The following is a 19,692-nucleotide window of genomic DNA, read 5'->3' as shown; positions in this document are numbered from 1 at the left end:
GTCTTTTTATTGGTTTAATTACTTTCCAGAGGAAAGTTTTCTGAAAATGTAATGAACTATTTTTTTATTGTAAAAACTATCATAGTAGTAAATGTCACTTGGACATATATATATTCTGTAGCTACAACTGATTTAACAGTTCATTTTGAATTTAGAGACAGATGGAGACACCAGTCATTTGACCATTTTCATATAACTGTTTTGCTCCTGAGTTAGGTAGAATAAATTTCTGCTGACACTGAACTTTTGGGAAGCTGAATAGATGACATCTGGGCCCTGTTTCATGAAGCAGGATTACCAGAGTTATCTCGACATCGTAAAATCCAGAACAGCTCTTTTTCTTCAATCTATGTGCCAGATTTTGGAGCGCTTTGGGTTTTACTCAGTGCAGTTATCCAGCTAACTCCATAATCCTGCTTCGGGAAACATCCCCCAGGGCACTGACCAAAGCCATCCGTGAAAATTGAATTGACTTCATTGTACTTTGATTATCTTTTTCAGTATTAGCAACATGAAAAGCACCATCTGAGGTTTTATTACTGTATCCAGATGAAGAATCCGAGGACATTATTTAAAGTGGCTGATATTGTAAGTACAATGCAGTGCAGCTAGCTATACACAGCTACATACAGTATGTATCAGGACAAAATAACAAAAGCTCATCATGTTATATCATGCTTTTCCTGGTAAGAAACATTGTGTCCATTTCAAAATTCAGTTCCACAAAACGCAGCTTATCTATACATTGGTATTCATGGCAGGCTCCCCCTCCCCCTCCTCACTGAATTGATGAAGGTTGTATCTGAACCGAATCGGGCGAGGAGTTCCCTGGAAATATTGATTCCTGCCGATCTGTGAATATTGAATACACTGTTACTTCAAGACCACGTCAGCGGCCACAGGGCCACGGCCCACTTGTCAAGGTCCAGCCTCGGAACTGGGAAGTGCTCCTTCCACCTCTGAAGAACTATTACATTTCTGTGTGGGTAAGTACATAAACTCAGAGGTAGCTATTCAAAGGACTGCAGCCCTAATGGGCCTTTACAATAGAAAATGGGTGTCACAATCATCCGTCTTCAAACAAGCTGGTCAGTTACTGAGTTGATTGAAGGCTTTATGGTGCTGAGCCTTGGCTGACAAGTTGTAAATCACTTGTTATTTGAGTCTGTGTAAAACTTATTTTACACAGTATTTTCAAGGCCTGTTAATTGATCATTGATGCCATTAAAGAGATGGGAAATTAGATTCTGTGATATTGGGCTGCTTTTAAGGTGCTGCCATGTTCCCTTACTTTTAACTGAAAACTGATGCTTTAAAGATGTGCAAAACAACTTTTGAAGTTGATTTATTTTGTCTACAGTATTGATTTTTAAATATCTACAGTTAAGATTGTTACACTGAATGATGTCTGTCAACAGCTACTAAATAAGGAATGTTGAATGAAGTTGAAAAAACATTTGCCATGTTGTTAAACATTACACATTAGCCTATTCTCAGAGCATTGCTGTTGCCTACTTCCTTACATTACATGAATGGCATTTGGCAGATACTCTTATGCGGAGCAACATACAGTTGATTAGACTAAGCAGGAGACAATCCTCCCCTAGAGCAATGTAGGGTTAAGGGCCTTGCTCAAGGGCCCAATGGCTGTGCGGATCTTATTGTGGCTGGGGATGGAACCACCAACCTCGTGGGTCCCAGTCATGTACCTTAACCAGAACGCTACACTACATCCTTACTGTATGTATTCAGCTACACCTCTTCCTCCAAAATTGGCATCTCTCCCTTTGAAGTGCATGTAAAGAATGGGTCCAGCCACACTAGTCAGGCAACCCTGGTTGTGTCCATGAGCAAAGCTTGGAGGGCTGTGCTCCTTCTCTGGTTGACTTCAGCTTTCCAGATTTCCACATCAAACCCCAGTTCTTCCAAAGGGCTTTTTCTTCATTCCACAAAGTATCTGTAAGGACCTGATGTTCCAGTTATGGCAGCCCCACTCCAGGTGACTCAATCACTTTATTGATGCCCTCTTCTATCCCGCCATAGTTTTGTTAGTAGATATTCCGGCCCTGGCAGATAAAAAGAATATGCAAGGAACACACGTTAAACCGTTTCCAGTTTAAATTATTTTCTATTCTGAGGGTGAATGTGGTATATCAAAAGGGGGAATTTGAAGCATTCGTACAGTGCCCAGTGACAACAGATCACAGTATACAAAGGTCTACTCCAGAGCCCCTGGGCTTTGGGGTTCATCTGAGACTGGTCTACACTGGGTGGACTGTACTGGGAATACACAGGCTTTAGAGACTCTGCTGCCCAGCCTTGGCATTAGCTTGGTGAAATCTTGCGCATGTGACAGAATGCGTGCCGCTTCCACACCAGCTGTGGAGCCTTGGATTGTGGGACACATGTTCCAGTTACACGTCCCACTCCTGAAGTCTGGATGTCCCTCACGTGTCTGGAGTGGGAAATTTTTAAGGAGCAGTGCTGTGCCAGTGCAGCTTGTTTGTCGTTTCTTGTGTTTACAGTCCTGGGTTCATTGTGCAGATGAGAGGCTTGAGAAAGCAGCAGGCTTCTCTCCCTCTGGCTGCTGCCTGATGCATTCTCAGTGCTGGCTGCTTGAGCTGGCTTCTTGTCATTCCTGGGTAGTATTGTAGATGACAGTTGTGCGTCTAACCAGCAGGCATCCAAAGCCAACAGACAAGCCTTAGTAGGGTATTGTCAGGAACCTGACCGAATGTGCTGAATTTGTACAAACCTTTGCCAATTTACCATTTTTGCCTCATCGCATTCAATAGGGATTGCTCCCGAAACCACTGGAAATGGAATAAGGGTTGTATGTTTAACTATATCTATATGTTAAACTCTGTCTATATGTCTCTCTGTGAACTGGATGACGACAGCTCTCAGTGGATTTGGATGAAACTGGATAAAATAACTGTCTATGGTAGGAGAAAGAAAGGAGTTTATTTGTCTTGTATTTGGAGAACATCAAGTAGTCATTCACTCATTGGCCACTTAAATCAGTCAGAAATTTCCCAAGGAGACTTATGGTTCACAAGGCACACAGTGAGGAAGTCTGGAATGCAAACCACAAAGATTCAGACTACATTAATTATTAAGTTCAAGGATGGCGAAATTGAAACTGATTCCATTCAATTCCTCCCTGCAGTGTTATTGTTGCATTATTGCCACTTTGACCCACAGCTGTAAGTAAAATCACAGCATTTTAATCCCAGTGCAAAGTTCTTTAGGTTTTTTTCCCCCAAAGCCAGTACCTTAGCCTAATGAATCTCCATCCAAATGAACTAATTCCTGCTTTCTGGTAGGTAAAACATGTTTTTATCACACTGTAGGCTACTTATGTACACGTTATCTCATGAATTTATGAGATTTTAAATGTATTATTGAGAAGATAAATACAAGATCAACAATAATCAGAAGAAGAAATGCGTAGCCTACTACTTTTTAGTCTAAAACGTTTTTTTTTTTATCTTCTGAGACTGCTACATTCCGTACCCGACGGACCGCATTCTTGGTGAATGAAATCTGTCAGCTTCTGTTGATGACTCTGTGCCTTACTGGAGAACGGTGAGACTTGTTAAACAAGACGGACCGACTCACAGTGCATGAATATTCGTTTCAAACTTTATTTCAAGACCGAAACCTTCGCAGACGCCTCTGAGTGAGCAACAGAACGTGCGCGCTCGTGTTCTCAATGCATTTTCCTTCCCGGAGTAGTTTCTAAAGGAGTGTTTCCCAAGGAGATACCGTAGAACAAAACATTGGATTATTTCTTCTTTGCGACGACTGACATGAAAAGTCAAACAAACAAGTATGATTTTCACTAAAATGTAGGCAAATCACAACACAGTGCTGATATCGTTTCATTAAGGCGATACGACGACACGCACAATGGAGCAGGTAGGAAACACGGTTTGAATTTTGTGACGCTATCAAGTTCAAGTTACAGATTTGAATCAGACTTTTAAACCCTTCGAACATATACCATTAATTCTACGACTGCGTTTGCCATGTTTTTGTTAACAATATCGTACAATAAAAAAATATATTGAGCTCTTTCGCAAGACGAATACTGATCATTGTTTGATTGATGACGCAGAATGCGTGTCATGTGTCTGAACTCAGGAATTGTTTGTCTTGATTCTTAAATTGAAGAATTCTGAAGACCTGCTATTTACTGTGAGGGAAAATAATCGCTAAACACTATTTATTTGGTTGCCAAAGGACTTTATGTATGTGTGCATGTATGCATGTTTGTAAGTATATAATCAGAATATTTGCATATATGCTACTGATTACTTAATTGAAGTTCGATCATATAGGCCTACATCTGAAGTGAATGAATTTCTAGGATCAATCATGATTGGGGATTTGAATATTATAAACCAGATGTAACAGATGTATGATTGAACAAATTCTTTTAAACAAATATTCACACTACTGGCAGAATGAAATTTGAAAAAAATGTTCCTGTATGAAGAATGTCTATTAAGATTATTATTTTTTTCAATGTCCACAGGAGGGTTCATTGGACTTTAAAGCCCTAAGGGCCAAGTTTCAGGAAGAGGCTGCTTTGAGACAGATGAAGAACAAACCTGCCATTCCAGAGAAGCCAAAACTCATCCCCCCTCCTGGTGCTCGAGTTTCCCTTCTGAGCTCCATCAATGTAGCCGTGGAAAACAAGAATCCAGTCATACCCAGAGTGGTCTTTAAAGATGCTAAGACTGGATCAGAGGCAAAGAGGCCCCTCCCTGTTGTACCCACTAAACCCCCTGTTAGAGATTCAAACTTTAACATGGAAATGCTGGACCATCAACAGAAGAAAGAAGGAGATGTAGTCAAGCAAGCTTTCAAAGACAGAAAATTGCCCCTTGTGCTACCAGCAGTTCCTGTGGTAACTAAATCAAATCCAGCTCCTCCACCAAAAAGTGTCCAACCCAAGAAAAAGGGTTTTCTCGCCTTTAAAAAATTCTCAAAGTCTGGAAAAGAATCTACACAAATCAATACGGGTCCCTCCAACACCAGTGAGGGTCCCTCCAACACCAGCGAGGATCTCGCCAATGCCAGCGAGGGTCCAGTCAACATCAACGAGGGTCCCGCCAATGCCATCGAGAGTGCAGTCAACACCAATGAGGGTCCCGCCAATGCCATCGAGAGTGCAGTCAACACCAATGAGGGTCCCGCCAATGCCAGTGAGAGTCCAGTCATCATCGACGAGGGTCCCATCAACACCGCTGAAAGTCCTGTCATCCACAGTGAGAGTCCCGTCAACATTAGTGAGGGTCCCATCGACACCAGTGAGAGTCTGGCCAATGATAGTGAGTCTCTTGCCATTACCAGTGAGGGTCCCACTAGCATCAGTGAGAGTCCTGTAGAAACCAGTGAGGATCCAACCAACACTATTCTGGGTCCCACCAGCATCAGTGAAAATCTTCCCAGCATTAGTGAAGGTTCCCTCAACATCACTGACATTCCCCTCATCATTGATGGGGTACTGATACCACCACCACTGGGAGCTGATGAGATTGATGGGGTACTAATACCACCACCAATGGGAGCTGAGGAGATTGATGACAAGGCCCCAAAACTGGATAATGAGAATGTTCCACATGAGGTGGACTTGTGTTCTGAGCCCCAGTCTTTAAGTATAGAGATGCAGGACCCTCCACCTTCAGGAGATGAGAGGGCTGATGAAGTGTCCACAGGGAGCAGGACCCCGCCTTGTGATCAGCGTGTTCTGAACGCTCTTGAAAATGCGAAGAGGAAATTCTCACCCTTTAATTCACTGCAGCAGGCCAGACCGAAGAGCGCTTCCCCTGTCAATGGGGATCAGTCTGGTGAAGTGACCCCCAGCCGTCTGTGCCCGGAACTGCCCCCCATAGACTATGAGGATCTAATTGGACGTGTACCCTCCGCAGCATCTGTTTCTCCAGACAATAAGCGTGATGGCTCATCTCCTAGTAAGTTGTAACTGAATAGTCCATGCTTTGACCACATTCCACTCACGTTACCAGTTCAGCATATAATACTAGCCTGCATACCTGTTATTAGAACAGAGTAGTCTTTGTGCTTTGCAAAAAAGCTGCACCAGTTCTAATGTACAAACAATTTTCTGATTCCGGCTTAGCTGATAAACATGCAGCATTTTGAATATGGAAATTATATGATTATATGATTATATGAATTAAATGATGGTCATATTTTTGTTGAATCTTAACCATAATGTTTAGATGGGTGAGCAATTCTTAAATCATGCAGAGAAGATATTCATGAAGTTTTTATATACTCAATTTTCTCAAGAGATAGCGTAACACCATGGCTGCACTGTTATCAGATTTTGGCTGATCTGTGGAAAAAGGATAATTCACAAGGGTTATAGAAAGAGACAAACAGCATGGCTGGCATTCTACTAGAAAAAACTTTCCATCTTGATGGAAGCTCTGGTATTTTAGTTATTTAATACATGCCATTGTGGTTGTGTACACCTAGATTTCTGTCATTGTCAGGATGATTGTGAGTTAAAGTAATTGTGTCATGTTTCAAGGAGATAGATAATCCCATGAATGATTTGGAGAAATGCACATTGGAGCCATCTTAGTTTATAACCAGCATAGCTCACAAAATAATTAACTAGTTTTTGTGTACCTGTCTGTTTATTCTCACTATTTATGTGTTGTCCTGAAAAGCACGTAACCTGTTCCTTCACAAAAATCAATATTGAGGCATAGTCACTGTACACAGGAATACTCACTGTTTTTTATATATGTATATCACTATATGTAAAAATGTTAAATTGAGGATTTAAAGGCTTTTTCCTTTTTTGGAATTTGAGAAATGTAGCTGCCTGTAGACTTAGTGTTGCATATGAGTCACTTCAGATCTAGAACAAAGCATGTACAACCATGCTTCCCCACTGTAACTGAACATGAATATTTTCTGCAAAGTGTGAATCTTTACACTGCTCTCTACTGAGCTAACATAACAGTTGAAATGTTTTCCCATTGTGTAACCACTTATTTCTGCTGCTCAAGGGGAGCCCTCATCTTCTTTGGAAGGCAGTGTAGAACAGGGGATGGAGGAAATAATTCCTCCTCCAAGACAATTTCTCCCAGACTTGGAGTCATTGGGCCCTCCTCCAGAGAAGCCTGCAAGACCCCCATCTGTGGATCTTGGTCCGTACCAGGCCACAGCTCCAGAAGCTTATGTGGAGAACGGTAACTAAACTTTCAGTGTTCTACAACTGCACTTAAGTAAATATGTAAATCCCCCACAGTTCTTAGTAGATTGTTATGAGTACAGTTCAAGAAAATCCCTCTGCTGCCCAGTTGCATTGGTGTATATACATGTCACTTTCAAAGTACACCAACATTTGAGACCTCTAAATGACCTCCAATACTGATCCATTTTTGCGTGTTTTTCATAGCACTGGATACACCAGCACTTCCAGATCAAGCATTTTCGGTCCCAGAGTTTGACACTCCTGAGTGTGAGCCTGTTGAACTTCCTGTTGAAGTTCCACAACTAGAGGCACCCGAAGTTCCAGATTTTGAGACATCAGACTTTGATGCCCAACATTTATTGACTGATGAAGTTGGAGCTGTTGAATATGGTGAGCCTGAGGCTCTGGATCCTGGTGCTCTGAATGGTGGTGCCCTGGACCTTGGTCCTCCAGAATCAGAGGATGTTAATCTTGGGGATCCAGATTTTGGATCTCAAGAAAATGAGACTCCAGAGGCTGAGGCTCCAGGAACCACTGTCACTGACTCCCCTGATTCACCCATTTGCAAGGAGAGTGAGCCACAACCAGGGTAAGATCACTAGTTTTCTGTCATCTAATAATTCCCAATGCGAGGAGTCAGGAGTCAGAAGTCACTTTGCTAACTCTGCTAATTCTACTCCGTATGTTCCTTTTTTACTTGTGACTGCTTTATTCTGCTGTATGACCATGTTCTGTTGCATTTAGAGTCCAACAGGATGAGGGCCATTATGAAAGCTGTGATAACGTTTATGAGGATGTGGAGGCTGCTAACAAAAAAAAAGGTCAAAATGGTCGGAAACGCAAAGGACCTCCAAAAAGTAAGAGTCAATGATCAGATTTTAAATTAACAGAATTGAAACATACTTGGACCATAGAGTATATGGTTAGGACTGTATATATTGCAAAGATATCGAAGGTAGTCAATATTTGGATGATTTATATAATTGGATACGTATGTGTGCTTGTGTTATCTTAAATTTTGCTAAGAAATTTCCATGAATGCTTATGAAATTGACTGATGAATATTATCTAAACATTGCTATCATGATTAAGGAAACAGGCTAACGTATTTAAGTTGATTTATATGTTCATTCAAACAGATATTTCAAAGAGTTTTCCTTTTGTTTCTTATCTTACAGATCCTTATGCTGATGCCCAGCCAGTGGTAAATAACATTTGCAATTTCGCTTTTACACAACTGTACTGTACATCCCCAGCACAATAAATTGTGACACCCTGTCCATAAAATATAGACATTCAATATATGTTATGGACCTTGGTCAGGACAGTGGGAATCTACTTGTACAGCACCGCCTGTCTGTAATCTGTTCAGTCTTTTTTTTGTGGTGAGGTGTCCCAGTCTCTTTTCTGCCACTTATCAACATGCAATTACAAAATCCAATGAGACAAAACTGAGAAAATGAGCAGTGTACGATGGGAACATGAAACTATTAAAATAGTAATGAAATTCTAACCCATATGTTAGCCAAATAGATTATTCCTTTTAGTGAGGTACACAAATGATTTACCAACCAATGAAGCATTAAGCCATGCTAATGCTTTTCTTATTTCAATTTGGAGTTTGGCCTCTGTTACCCCTACATTTCTATCCCTTGGCTGCTGTGGTGAGGTTTAAGGGGGATGTACATCAAACAGATGACTCCTGATGAAACTGTTGTCCAAAACGGATCTGGCAATGTAATTGGGTAATTTGAAGCAAAGTGGAGATGTGTCCCAAAGACTCAGTGATAATCCCTGAAATGGAGACACAAAATATATGTGCCATATGATGGCATGTAACAAGATCCTGGTGTACTTTGAAAGTGATGTGTATACACACCAATTGAAAGAACATTAACACTTTATTTTAAACTTTGTTTATTGGTTTTTGAAAATGTATACTGATCACTGCACAAAAGGTCCAACCATAGAGGACAAAGAGTCCTTTTTTAATTGCAATTGTGTGCTTTCTTGGCTGTAGCCTTAATTAAGTGGGCAACATTAATTTTGCTGCGGTATTTTAAGTTTAAGTTAATAACCAGTACTTTAAGTGGTAATTGCAAACAGGATCTTATTAGCCCAGTAATCCAGTAATTAATATTTTTATACATCCAATTTTTGTACAGATATATCTCCTTTCTAGTAACCATCTTATTTAAGACTGTTGAACGGTTTACATTAGTTTTCCCCCTGTTATCATATTACAAATGCTTGATTTTGTCACATTTTGTTAGCATTAGCACTTACCCCTTTGTAGTATCCTTTTGTATTACCTTTTTGTTAGTATTTTGATAGCAAGTACTTTTTTTGGTTTCTGTTTGATTTTTTGCATCAACGGTAATAAGGGACTTGAAAAGGCGCAGTATGTACAATACTTCCTTACATACCCATTGAGTCCGAAACCCTGCAGTTCAAAGTTCTCAGTCTGCTGTATTTGGACTAACCTTCACGTTTCAAAGTAAATGTTTAGATGCAAAGCACACATGAGTGCTGCAGCTAATTAAAGTTTTAAAATGATTAAAAGACAAACTTTGGTATGGATGATAAGGAAATTGTGTTGAGAGAGAAGTAGAACTAGTAGAGGGAAAACGCTGATCAAGTTCATTGAAAAGAATCTCTTAGTCCAGTGTTTGACTCAAGCTAATTAATGGTAATTATATCTGCCTTTGGCTCCTGAATGAATGAATCCATTTTGTTATTAGTGTACAAACTCAAAAGACCATACTGGGGAATGTTCGGTTCGGATCTGCTTCTGATATGTGTCCATTCCAAGTGAATTTTAAACCAGTGTAAACCAGACCTTCCATGCACCATCCTTTAGCAGTAGTCACTTATCACTCCATAGATTAACAGCGAGTGTGCTTATCAGACAAATTGGTCTTATACATTTTTTTATTATTGTTTTTGTTCACAGAGTGAAGAGTCTCACCGGAGTTCGTGGTTCTTTAATCCACGGTATGTCAGAACTTGAACCTATATTTCTTGTGACTTTCGGTAACTCTCAGAACCAGTCAAAAGAAGACTGCAAATAAATAGCTCTGACGGGATCATAATGTCCAGATGTACAGTAGCCTCCATAATGTTTGGGACCCATTATTTTTGTACTCCACAATTTGAGATTTGCAATAAAGAAAAATCACATGTGGTTAATGCACATTGTCAGATTTGAATAAAGTGTATTTTTATACATTTTGGTTTCACCATGTAGAAATGAGATAGTCCACCTCGTTTCAGGGCACCAAAATGTTTGGGACACAGCAGTGTTATGTACATGAAAGCAGTCATGCTTATTATTTTGTTCCATATCCTTTGCATTCCATGACTTATAAAAATGTTCTTCATTAACATCTGTCAATCTGCACTTTAATCATGTGATTTATTTGTATTACAATTCTCAAATTGTGGAGTACAAAGGCAAATAAATATGATGGGTCTTTGTCCCAAACATTGTGCAGGGCACTGTATCATTTTTGTAGGAGGTTGGGTATTAATGTACGACATCATTACCATCAACAAATAATGCCAACATTTTAGTTTTGTCTAAACAGAAAAGATAATAAACTTTTTACCAAGATTTTGAAATGTGGCAAGTTAAAGTAGGAATGCTAGCTGACTTCCTGGTGTTTCTTAACAATTTTCTGCTCTCTACATCTGGTGTGACAGAGGAATGTCAAACAAAAGGAATCCAAATCATTTGACATTTCTTGTGAACGGCACACTATGCCTGAATACATACGAAGAATGATTTCTTAGCATTTTTCTCTCATGCAGATGACATGTGACATATTACTCTCAGTCGACAGCAGTAAATCATATCTTTATCATATTGGAGAAGAAAACAACCCGCCCTTGTTCATAGCCCTTTATTTCTTTCAATGTTAATTGATGTCCCTCTGATTCTGCAGTTAATATGGTGGGGTTCTAAAAACGAGGTGTATGTTTGAGTTGTTACAGAAATGAACGAAAGGTAAGCCCAGAGGCTCATGATGACAAAGAGCTGAAGAAGAAAGAGAAGCAACGTCTGGAGAAAGAGAAGAAAGAGCAGAAAGAGAGGGAGAAGAAAGAAAATGAAATGAAAAAGAAGTTCAAAGTAAGTTTGCATTGAAGGACAAATGAAATGAATTGTATGTAGCAAAAGATCAAACCGTTGACCAAACTGGCTGCACTGTTCCTGTGGAACGAGTCTCTTTGGATTTGTTTGTTGTTGTTCTGACCTGTGCTTAGTCCTGTTTGTACATTACCATTGGCTCATCAGCTCAGACACGGCGGGGGCGACCGACAGGAGTGCATTCCTCTGGGACTAACATGAAAGCTTAGGGTTGTAGGCGTAGTTTTTCATTGCAAGCCAATCGAAAAATGTAGCCTTTCAAAGATCCTTTCTTATGAAAGTCTGCATTGATTTATAATCAAGAAGGAAAGTAGCTTAAGTAATTTAATGTGGATTAGGCCAAGGATTTTGCTCTTAACACAAAGTGCCTTATATTTTTTTGTAACCTGTAAGTTACAGTGAATACAGTTTGTGTTCTCGTGTTACCTGCTGGTCTGCCATTCTCTGTGTCCCACCAGATCACAGGGCAGGAGGACGCCATGTACGAGGCCAAAGTTATTTTACCAAGCAAGGGCCGTAAGAACGACCTGCCCGTAAAGACCGGGGACATTATCAGCATTATCCGAACCACCGACTGTCCCAAAGGGAAATGGCTGGCCAGGGACAGCACCAGCAAGTGTGAGTTGGTTATCAATCTTCATGATATCGCAGCACAGTGATTCCATGTAATATTTCCAAAAGTATGTGCAGAAAGCAATAACATCTAATTATCATAAGAAAGCTACAGTTTGTTGACTTTTTCATCGTAATTGAGGGCCTGCTTTCATGGTTGTTGGTGCTCTTGCAGATGGGTACATGCCTTCATGGTTGTTGGTGCTCTTGCAGATGGGCAGATGGGTACATGCCTTCATGGTTGTTGGTGCTCTTGCAGATGGGTACATGCCTTCATGGTTGTTGGTGCTCTTGCAGATTGGCAGATGGGTACATGCCTTCATGGTTGTTGGTGCTCTTGCAGATGGGTACATGACTTCATAGTTGTTGGTGCTCTTGCAGATGGGTACATGCCTTCATGGTTGTTGGTGCTCTTGCAGATGGGTACATGCCTTCATGGTTGTTGGTGCTCTTGCAAATGGGTACATGCCTTCATGGTTGTTGGTGCTCTTGCAGATGGGTACATCTCTGTGAAAAGTGTAGAGCTGGATATCAAGGAGATGCTGGAGTTGGGGAAGAAGGCCCAGGCTGCAGGTCGCAGCACTGCGACTGAGGCGGAGACCGTCAGTACGGGCAGCAGGTAACCAGGAGGCCACTTATGCTCAGTTTCTCTGTAAAATGACACGATGGCTGTTATGTCCCAAATACATTACAATTTATTCTGTTCCTGTACGTAATGGCATATTTTGCAGTCAATTCCAAATTTAGTGGAACTCCAAAATGCCAGAACAAAATATGAAGTACTTTATTACATTATCGAGTTGTTAATAAATGTTTTCCTTTTTTGCAGGTCGTCTAATCACTACCCGCTTTCTGCTTGCAGCTGTATGTTTTGTAACATTTTACTTACATAAATTTCCATTTTGTATTCCAAGCTTTGAAAGTGTTTTGAGAGCATATGCACCTGAATGGCTGTTTGTTCTTCAGTTACAGACGACAGTGAGGAATGGACCTGTGATGATGATGACACTTTGTCTCCCACAGAAAACATGTGAGTAAAAGAAAGGACAGTCTTGATGTAGTTATGGAATCTTCTGGAATCACACTGTCTGCTCTGTTATTGCTGGACATTTCTGGGTGGCGTTAAAGCATAGCGGGTGGAGGATGGGATTGCTTGCTTAAATATGTTATTTGATGAGATTCAGGGGATTACTCGGGAGTATTCCTCTTTAAAGTATAAAATGGAGACAAAAACATGGAAGGAAATGAGCCACTGACAGCTCTCAACAGTATGTATAGTATGTGTTATATGGTTTGCATATACAGTGAAATGTGAAAGTAGTCTACTCAGACTGCAATGCAATTTTTGTTGTTTTGGCTCAGAACTCCAGCACATTGAATATGATTATGAAAAATGAATATGAGATTGAAGTCAGTTGTCAGCTTTAATTTGAGAGTACTCGCATCCATTTTGGGTGAATGAATGTACAAATTACTGCCTTTTATACATATACACTCAGGGAGCACTTTATTAGGTATTTCATTATACTTATTTGTTTTGATTGCTGTGGCCTGTCCACTTAAGGTTTGACGCCAGAGGTCTGGCCTCTCATTAACAAGCTGTTTTGCACACCTGTTTTTCCACCATTCTCTACAAACTCTAGTGAAAATTCCAGGGGATCAGCTGAGATATGTCTGAGATATTCAAACCACCCTGTCTGGCACCAACAATCATTCTACGATCAAAGTTACTTAGATCACATTTCTTCCCCCATTGTCATTTGAAAACAGCTGAACCTGCATGTTTTTATGCATTTAGTTGCTGCTACATGATTGGCTGATTAAATATTTGCATTAACAAGCTGGTGTACTTAGTTGATATTTAGTCCTTGGTTGCAAATCCTTTGAGTCTTCCTTTGATAACTGCCTGAAGTCTGTGACCTACAGACATCATCAGATGCTGATTGTCATCCCTGGTGATGCTCTGCCAGGCCTGTACTACAGCCATCTTCAGTCCCTGTTAGTTATTTGAGCGTGTTGCCTTCAGTAAGTGAAAGGCATGTTCAGTTTGATTCAAGTGACTGACTTAGCCAGTCAAGAACATTCTTTGTTTGGGTCTGATACATTCTTTGCTTGCATTGGCAGTATGTATGTATGTTTTTTATTGTCTTGTTGCAAGTGGCGTCCGTTTTGAGGCATTTTGGTTGGATCTGAGAAGATACTTCTTCAGATGTTTCTGTACAATTCTGAATTCAACCTGCTGCTGTTGTCAGCAATCCCATCAGTGAAGACAAGTGAGCAGCCATAATGCCCAAGCCATAACACTACCTCCACCATGTTTCACAGATGTGGGGGGTGCTTTGGATCATGAGCAGCTCTTTAGGTTCTCCACACTTTCATCACTTTATTCCAGGTTAATACTCGTCTCATGTCTGTAAGCCTTTGTTCCAGAACTCTAGTTTTCTTTTTTAATTTACTTTCTGGGAAACCGTAATCTTGACATTCTGTTCTTGAGGCTTAGACGTGGCTTGCATCATGCACTGAACCCTCTGAGGCAATGCTGGTGTTGCTCTTCATCTGTGCCTACATCCTGGAGCGTGTTCTTGACCTGTTCGACTGGTGTTGCTTTTTCACTTATTGTTCAGTCATCCACTACAGTAGTCTTCTGAGGTGTACCAGGTTGTTTGCCAAACTCTCCAGTGCGATCTTGCTTCCTAGCAATGTATCAAATGGTTGATTTTAACACCCAGTGATTTCAATATGTCCCTGAATTCATTCAGATTTTGTAGTCTCATGATGGTTTTCTGGCATTGACACTTATCTGGTCCTCATGTTGAGAGCCAAACTCCAAATGAAAATTCTACACCTAGAATTCACTCTAGACCTTTTGTGTTAGCCTACTTGTGCATGAATTAATAATGCAATTATGCAAATAATTGTTCGATTACTTTTGGTCCCCCAAAATGGGGGGAATGTATAAAGAGCTTTAATTCCTATGTTTCACCTGACATAGATGTAACTACTTGCAAATTACACTAAAGATGACAGTCTGAACTTTAACCTCATACGTACATTGCTTTATTTCACATGCAATGTGCTGGAGTACAGAGCTAAAACAAAAATAACTCACTATCCCAATTCTTTTGCATTTACCTGTATTATACTGTGTGTGTGTGTGGGTGGGTGGGTGTGTATGCATGCATTGTGTGTGCTGCTTTAATTCATGCCTATGTCATTTGTGTCATTCATTTGCAATTTTCAGGGGAAATGGTCAGACTGCCCCAATGGTTGATATGTGTAAGTAAAAGTCTTAAGTGTAAATTGTTCTACACCAAGCTGGCTCAGTCCAGCAGGACCCTCCAGTTGGCCAAGTCAGCATGGTCCAGTAGCTAAATGCGCTACTTTATTAGCCCATGATGCTACAGTATCCGAATAGTCACTTTAATTATAATCCTACACACCGATTCTGTTTGCTGTTTCGCAGCCAAATTACAGCCGCAGAGGGACGTCGGGGATGGCAGAGGGAAAATTGGGTATACATGAAACTGCTTAGTGTCTGGCTGTCTAAATACTTTTACATTTACTGTCACCTTAATGAGTCATGTCTGAAATTGTAATCCCAGTCTTCTTGCTGACAATTGGGAGACTGCCATGATTGGGATAATACTGATGTCAGCAAATTAGTCAATGCAATGGCATCTATAAATGCTATAATTGCCTATGAGTAACAATTGCCTGTTTTCCCACTACATTGTATTAAAGCTGCTTACCACCACACACGTTAAGATTAAAGCAGTTTCCATTCATGCATCACCTTAATGACATGGAAACGAAGGGATAGTGGTGTTTTTGGTTCTGCCATTATTAATGGAAAAGAACCAGAATGGGTTCCAGTTTATACATTTATCCACAGCTAAACACGGCATTCTGCCATTTTATCAGGTTTATTATCTCCAAGAAACTGTTATGTATACCCGACTCCCGCTTTCCTCCTGTCTACCAACACTTGTCCTCTTTCTGAAATGGCAGACGCTCTTACTGCAAACTCAGCAGGATAGAAGAGTTTCAATAGCATAAAATGATACATGCTTGTGGACTTTAGGAATTGGACAATACCGTGCAATTTGTTTCTGATTAAAGCTGGAAGATGCGGTTGCAACATTTCTGACTTAAACCATCAATATAAAATGGCTTATTGTCAATATTTTAAATTGATGCAAGGAGTAATTGCTGCAAGGCAAATCTAATGAATCTGGATTGGACATTTTATACAGTATTTTATGGCTAACTGTGCTATGTACAGTATTGTAAAGCTAGTCATATTTTTGCTTGCATGATTTAAATATTTATTTTTATGGAACATCTTTGTAATTATTTACAGGCTTTTTTTTTTTGTTTTGTCTACAGTGTTGAAAACACAGTATTTTAAGGAATATATTGCAAGCATTATCAGAATTTAAAGCTTTCACTCAAAGTAAAATTCTCTGCCTCTTGCCCTAGCAGTGAGTGACCACACAGACCTTCAGCACACTGTTGATGATGGCAGCTCGGATGGTAACAATATGCAGTGAGTAATATTTTTATTTCTCTATATGATCACAGCTATTTCCAAGATGATTTCTGCAGCATTGATTACAGTGATAGGTCGGATTCTCAATTAAGTTTCATAGTTGACCGCCCTGAAAAAGAAAAAGTCAATATATACTTAAAAAAAGTTAGTTCAGTTTAAAAGAGCTAACAATTGTGCTCAGTTCTGGCAGATGGTGTACACTGGAATTCACAGAATGATTCACAGCTCCTCCTTGATTCATGGAAATTGTTATATGCTGGACGTTCTAATTGAGTCCTGTTACTTAATTGATTATGATTATGCAGTCAACACAGTCTCTCATCTACTGTGTTGTAAAAGTGTCACAGCCTGGGAGAAAATAATCTACATATCAGATAAATAATATGTTCTTTTCTAACATTTAACAGTTTTGACAGATGTAATATCCAAGACTGATTTGCTTCTGTTTTATTTAACAATGTATTTTACACTATTTTTTTTACACAGCGCGAAACATGAAGCACTTCAGAAACTGGCAACCTTCTTCCGGCAGCCAAGAGGAACCACTGAAACTGAGATCGAAAATATTACTACAGCAGGGTATGATGGCCTTTATGATTATCACATTATTCTATCATTTTATAATTAAATACAACAATAAGGTAGGTTGCTGGTGTATAATAATGTAATTATTGAAACTGTATTGAACAAATATTCAGTCCTCCTAGGATTATGTGGCTGATTTATTGTCTCTCTCTTCCCCCACCCCCCTCGGACTGAAGAACTGAAGAAGCACCCAGTAAGTGAATGCATAATATAAATGTAGCACAGCCGTGTGGTGCTTTGCTCTTTAAAGCTACAATGTAGTTCTGTAATACTTAAGAAGACATGCAACTCCACCAGCACCATTTCACAGTTGGCCTGAGGGCTGGAACATATACACTACAAGCTACCATGAATAAGGACGCAACTGAGGCATCGAGACAGCACTACGACTGCTATAATTTATTGTAAAATAGATCCTCAGTACCACTTAGTTGCTGTTGTGCTTTTGGAATCATTCTGTTGAATAGTGTTTGTCAGAAAAGCCTGTTCGAGTGTTAAATAAATAATGAGCAGACAAATTGCGCAAGATGAAAATATTCCATTTGTTTTTCCCCTCGGTGCATAGGCCTGTTGTGTCCTGTGGAGGAGTCGAGCTACCCGTAAGTATTCCCTGAATACGTTTGCGCATAACTGGATGGTGGGTAAACGCCTCCCGCTCGCTGTGGTCGGACTGGCGCAGCTTGTTCTTCCTGTTAAAAAAATGTCGCAAGGTGCACTGGATCCTAATGAGCTGCTGCACATTCCTGGGCTTGGTGGGAGAGTGACTGTGCGCTCTTGTTCTCTCAAGCAGCGAGCAGGAGGATGTCATGGAGATCCTTCCTCCACCAGAACTGTATGCAGACAGCGTGGATGATCTACCCAGCCTGCCCACGAGTATGTGTGTCTGTCGGTCTTTTTCACTGCCAGTGCCGTTGCTTACACACTGCTTTGCACACACCGAGTGCTTTTTCTCATGTCTGATAAACTGGTTCTTACATAATAAACGGAATTATTATATTAATTTGTGTTTGGGCAAGTCTGTATTAATGTGGCTTTGGCAATAAAAGCTACACTGCACATGTGATTGACATAACGTCCCAGGACTGCCAGCCCAGAAAATAAACTCTTCTGCTTAGTCATAATGGCAAAGACTTCAGATTCAGTGTAGGATTCTTTGCAGTATGCTTGTGGTATCTGTTGAATCTTTCAGAAACAGTCAATATAGCCTTGTATTCACACATCCACGTATATTTATTTTACTTGGTTCCCACAGTTGGCGTGGAATGAACACTGGAAATTGGACTTCTTCACGAGGCCCCCATGTGGCCAGCCATATACGACTGTTGCTGACAGAGTTCCAGGTTGGAGAACGGTATAATTCATCTGGGAGAATGAGATATTTACCAAGTAAGCCTCGCTTGAGCTGCGCTGATGAAGAATGAGAAACAACTTGTGTTTGTTTTAAACGTTTGGGTTAGTAATAAAGCTTTTGATGAGTGGTGACCAGCCAGCCGCATAAAGGACCAGGCCCTCTCAAGGTCATCGGATGGAATTGTGCATTTGTCAGCGAGTGCCTGTGGTGAACTGTGTGATGTGTGATTAAAGTAAATTGAAAATCCTTTCACCTTCAGGTCAAGAACTGTTTGGATCCAGTTTGGATTTGAGGGAAAGTAGAGAAACGATCGAAACCGTGATTATAGTAATAATGAAATGTAATAATAGGGGCTAAAAGGTCTTTATGATGTTTGAAACTTAAGTATAGTCAGTGACAACAGTTGCTTCACTGGTTCAAAGATTGCAAATGCATTACGTTACAGAGATCATAAGCGCAGATGCCTCCATTGGCAGAATAGTGTTGATGGTGGAATTCTTGAGTTGGACTTATTTTCTTAATAACATACAAAACCAAAAAAAACAATCTATTGTTAAGTTGTTACATCTCTACCAACACAAGTTCCTGTTGTATTATACCTTTGATATATTAAAGTGTCTTTACTGAGTGAATGTTTACTCTGCAGTATACAAAACAAGTATAATGGAGGTTCTTTGAACTTATTACTAGTATTATGGGGATAAAATGTTTATGATATAGTGCCATGTGTGGCAATATATTTGTCTTTCTATTTGTGCAAAAATATAGTATATACATACCAGTATGTTTCTGTATGTTCTCTTACAAATAATAAATATCTTCATTTTATAAGGGCACTTCCTGTCTAACTAAATGTGAAAATGCCTTGAGAAACAATGAGCAACACATCAGTGATTGTATGTGTCTGTGATATAGTTGCATATAGATGTGAAAGGAGAACTGAAGATAAAAGATGGTCTCTGGCAAGTTTGAGCATTCCTTGATCTATTTTGTCAACTCAAGTCTGACAATCAACTGATGTATACTCTATTATCTTGAATGACTGTTTGTTATTTCTGTTTGTCGCTAAGCTATAGCTCATTAAACTTGACTTGGGTCTTACTAGATCCCCACTGCTTTGGTTAAGTTTGAGTGTTGTTAGCTATATAATACACTGGCAAAATGAAAAGTCCTATGAATGTGAATGCAATAAATGCCATAGACAATAA

The 19,692-nt window shown here is 40.0% G+C and overlaps 1 protein-coding gene across 3 annotated transcripts; it reads left to right on the top strand.

Moving 5' to 3' along the window:
* Positions 1–3,576: 3,576 nt before the first annotated feature.
* On the top strand, positions 3,577–19,692 carry LOC133126166 (titin). 3 transcript variants are annotated; one of them, XM_061238080.1, is made up of 19 exons: positions 3,577–3,921; positions 4,541–5,981; positions 7,053–7,235; positions 7,445–7,829; positions 7,985–8,097; positions 8,419–8,444; positions 10,194–10,234; positions 11,234–11,369; positions 11,846–12,005; positions 12,495–12,618; positions 12,829–12,863; positions 12,966–13,029; positions 15,241–15,275; positions 16,482–16,545; positions 17,035–17,127; positions 17,310–17,326; positions 17,699–17,732; positions 17,921–18,006; positions 18,386–19,692. In XM_061238080.1, the coding sequence occupies exons 1-19, from the start codon at positions 3,913–3,915 to the stop codon at positions 18,397–18,399; spliced, it is 3,060 nt and encodes a 1,019-aa protein (XP_061094064.1). In that variant the 5' UTR covers positions 3,577–3,912; the 3' UTR covers positions 18,400–19,692. The 3 variants fall into 3 exon arrangements, with proteins under 3 accessions (XP_061094064.1, XP_061094063.1, XP_061094061.1); XM_061238079.1 differs by having other exon boundaries at positions 16,479–16,545; positions 17,924–18,006; XM_061238077.1 differs by having other exon boundaries at positions 16,479–16,545.

This window comes from Conger conger, chromosome 4, assembly GCF_963514075.1.
Source record: "Conger conger chromosome 4, fConCon1.1, whole genome shotgun sequence".
Lineage (NCBI taxonomy): Eukaryota > Metazoa > Chordata > Actinopteri > Anguilliformes > Congridae > Conger > Conger conger.
This window is presented reverse-complemented; position numbering and strand designations above follow the sequence as displayed.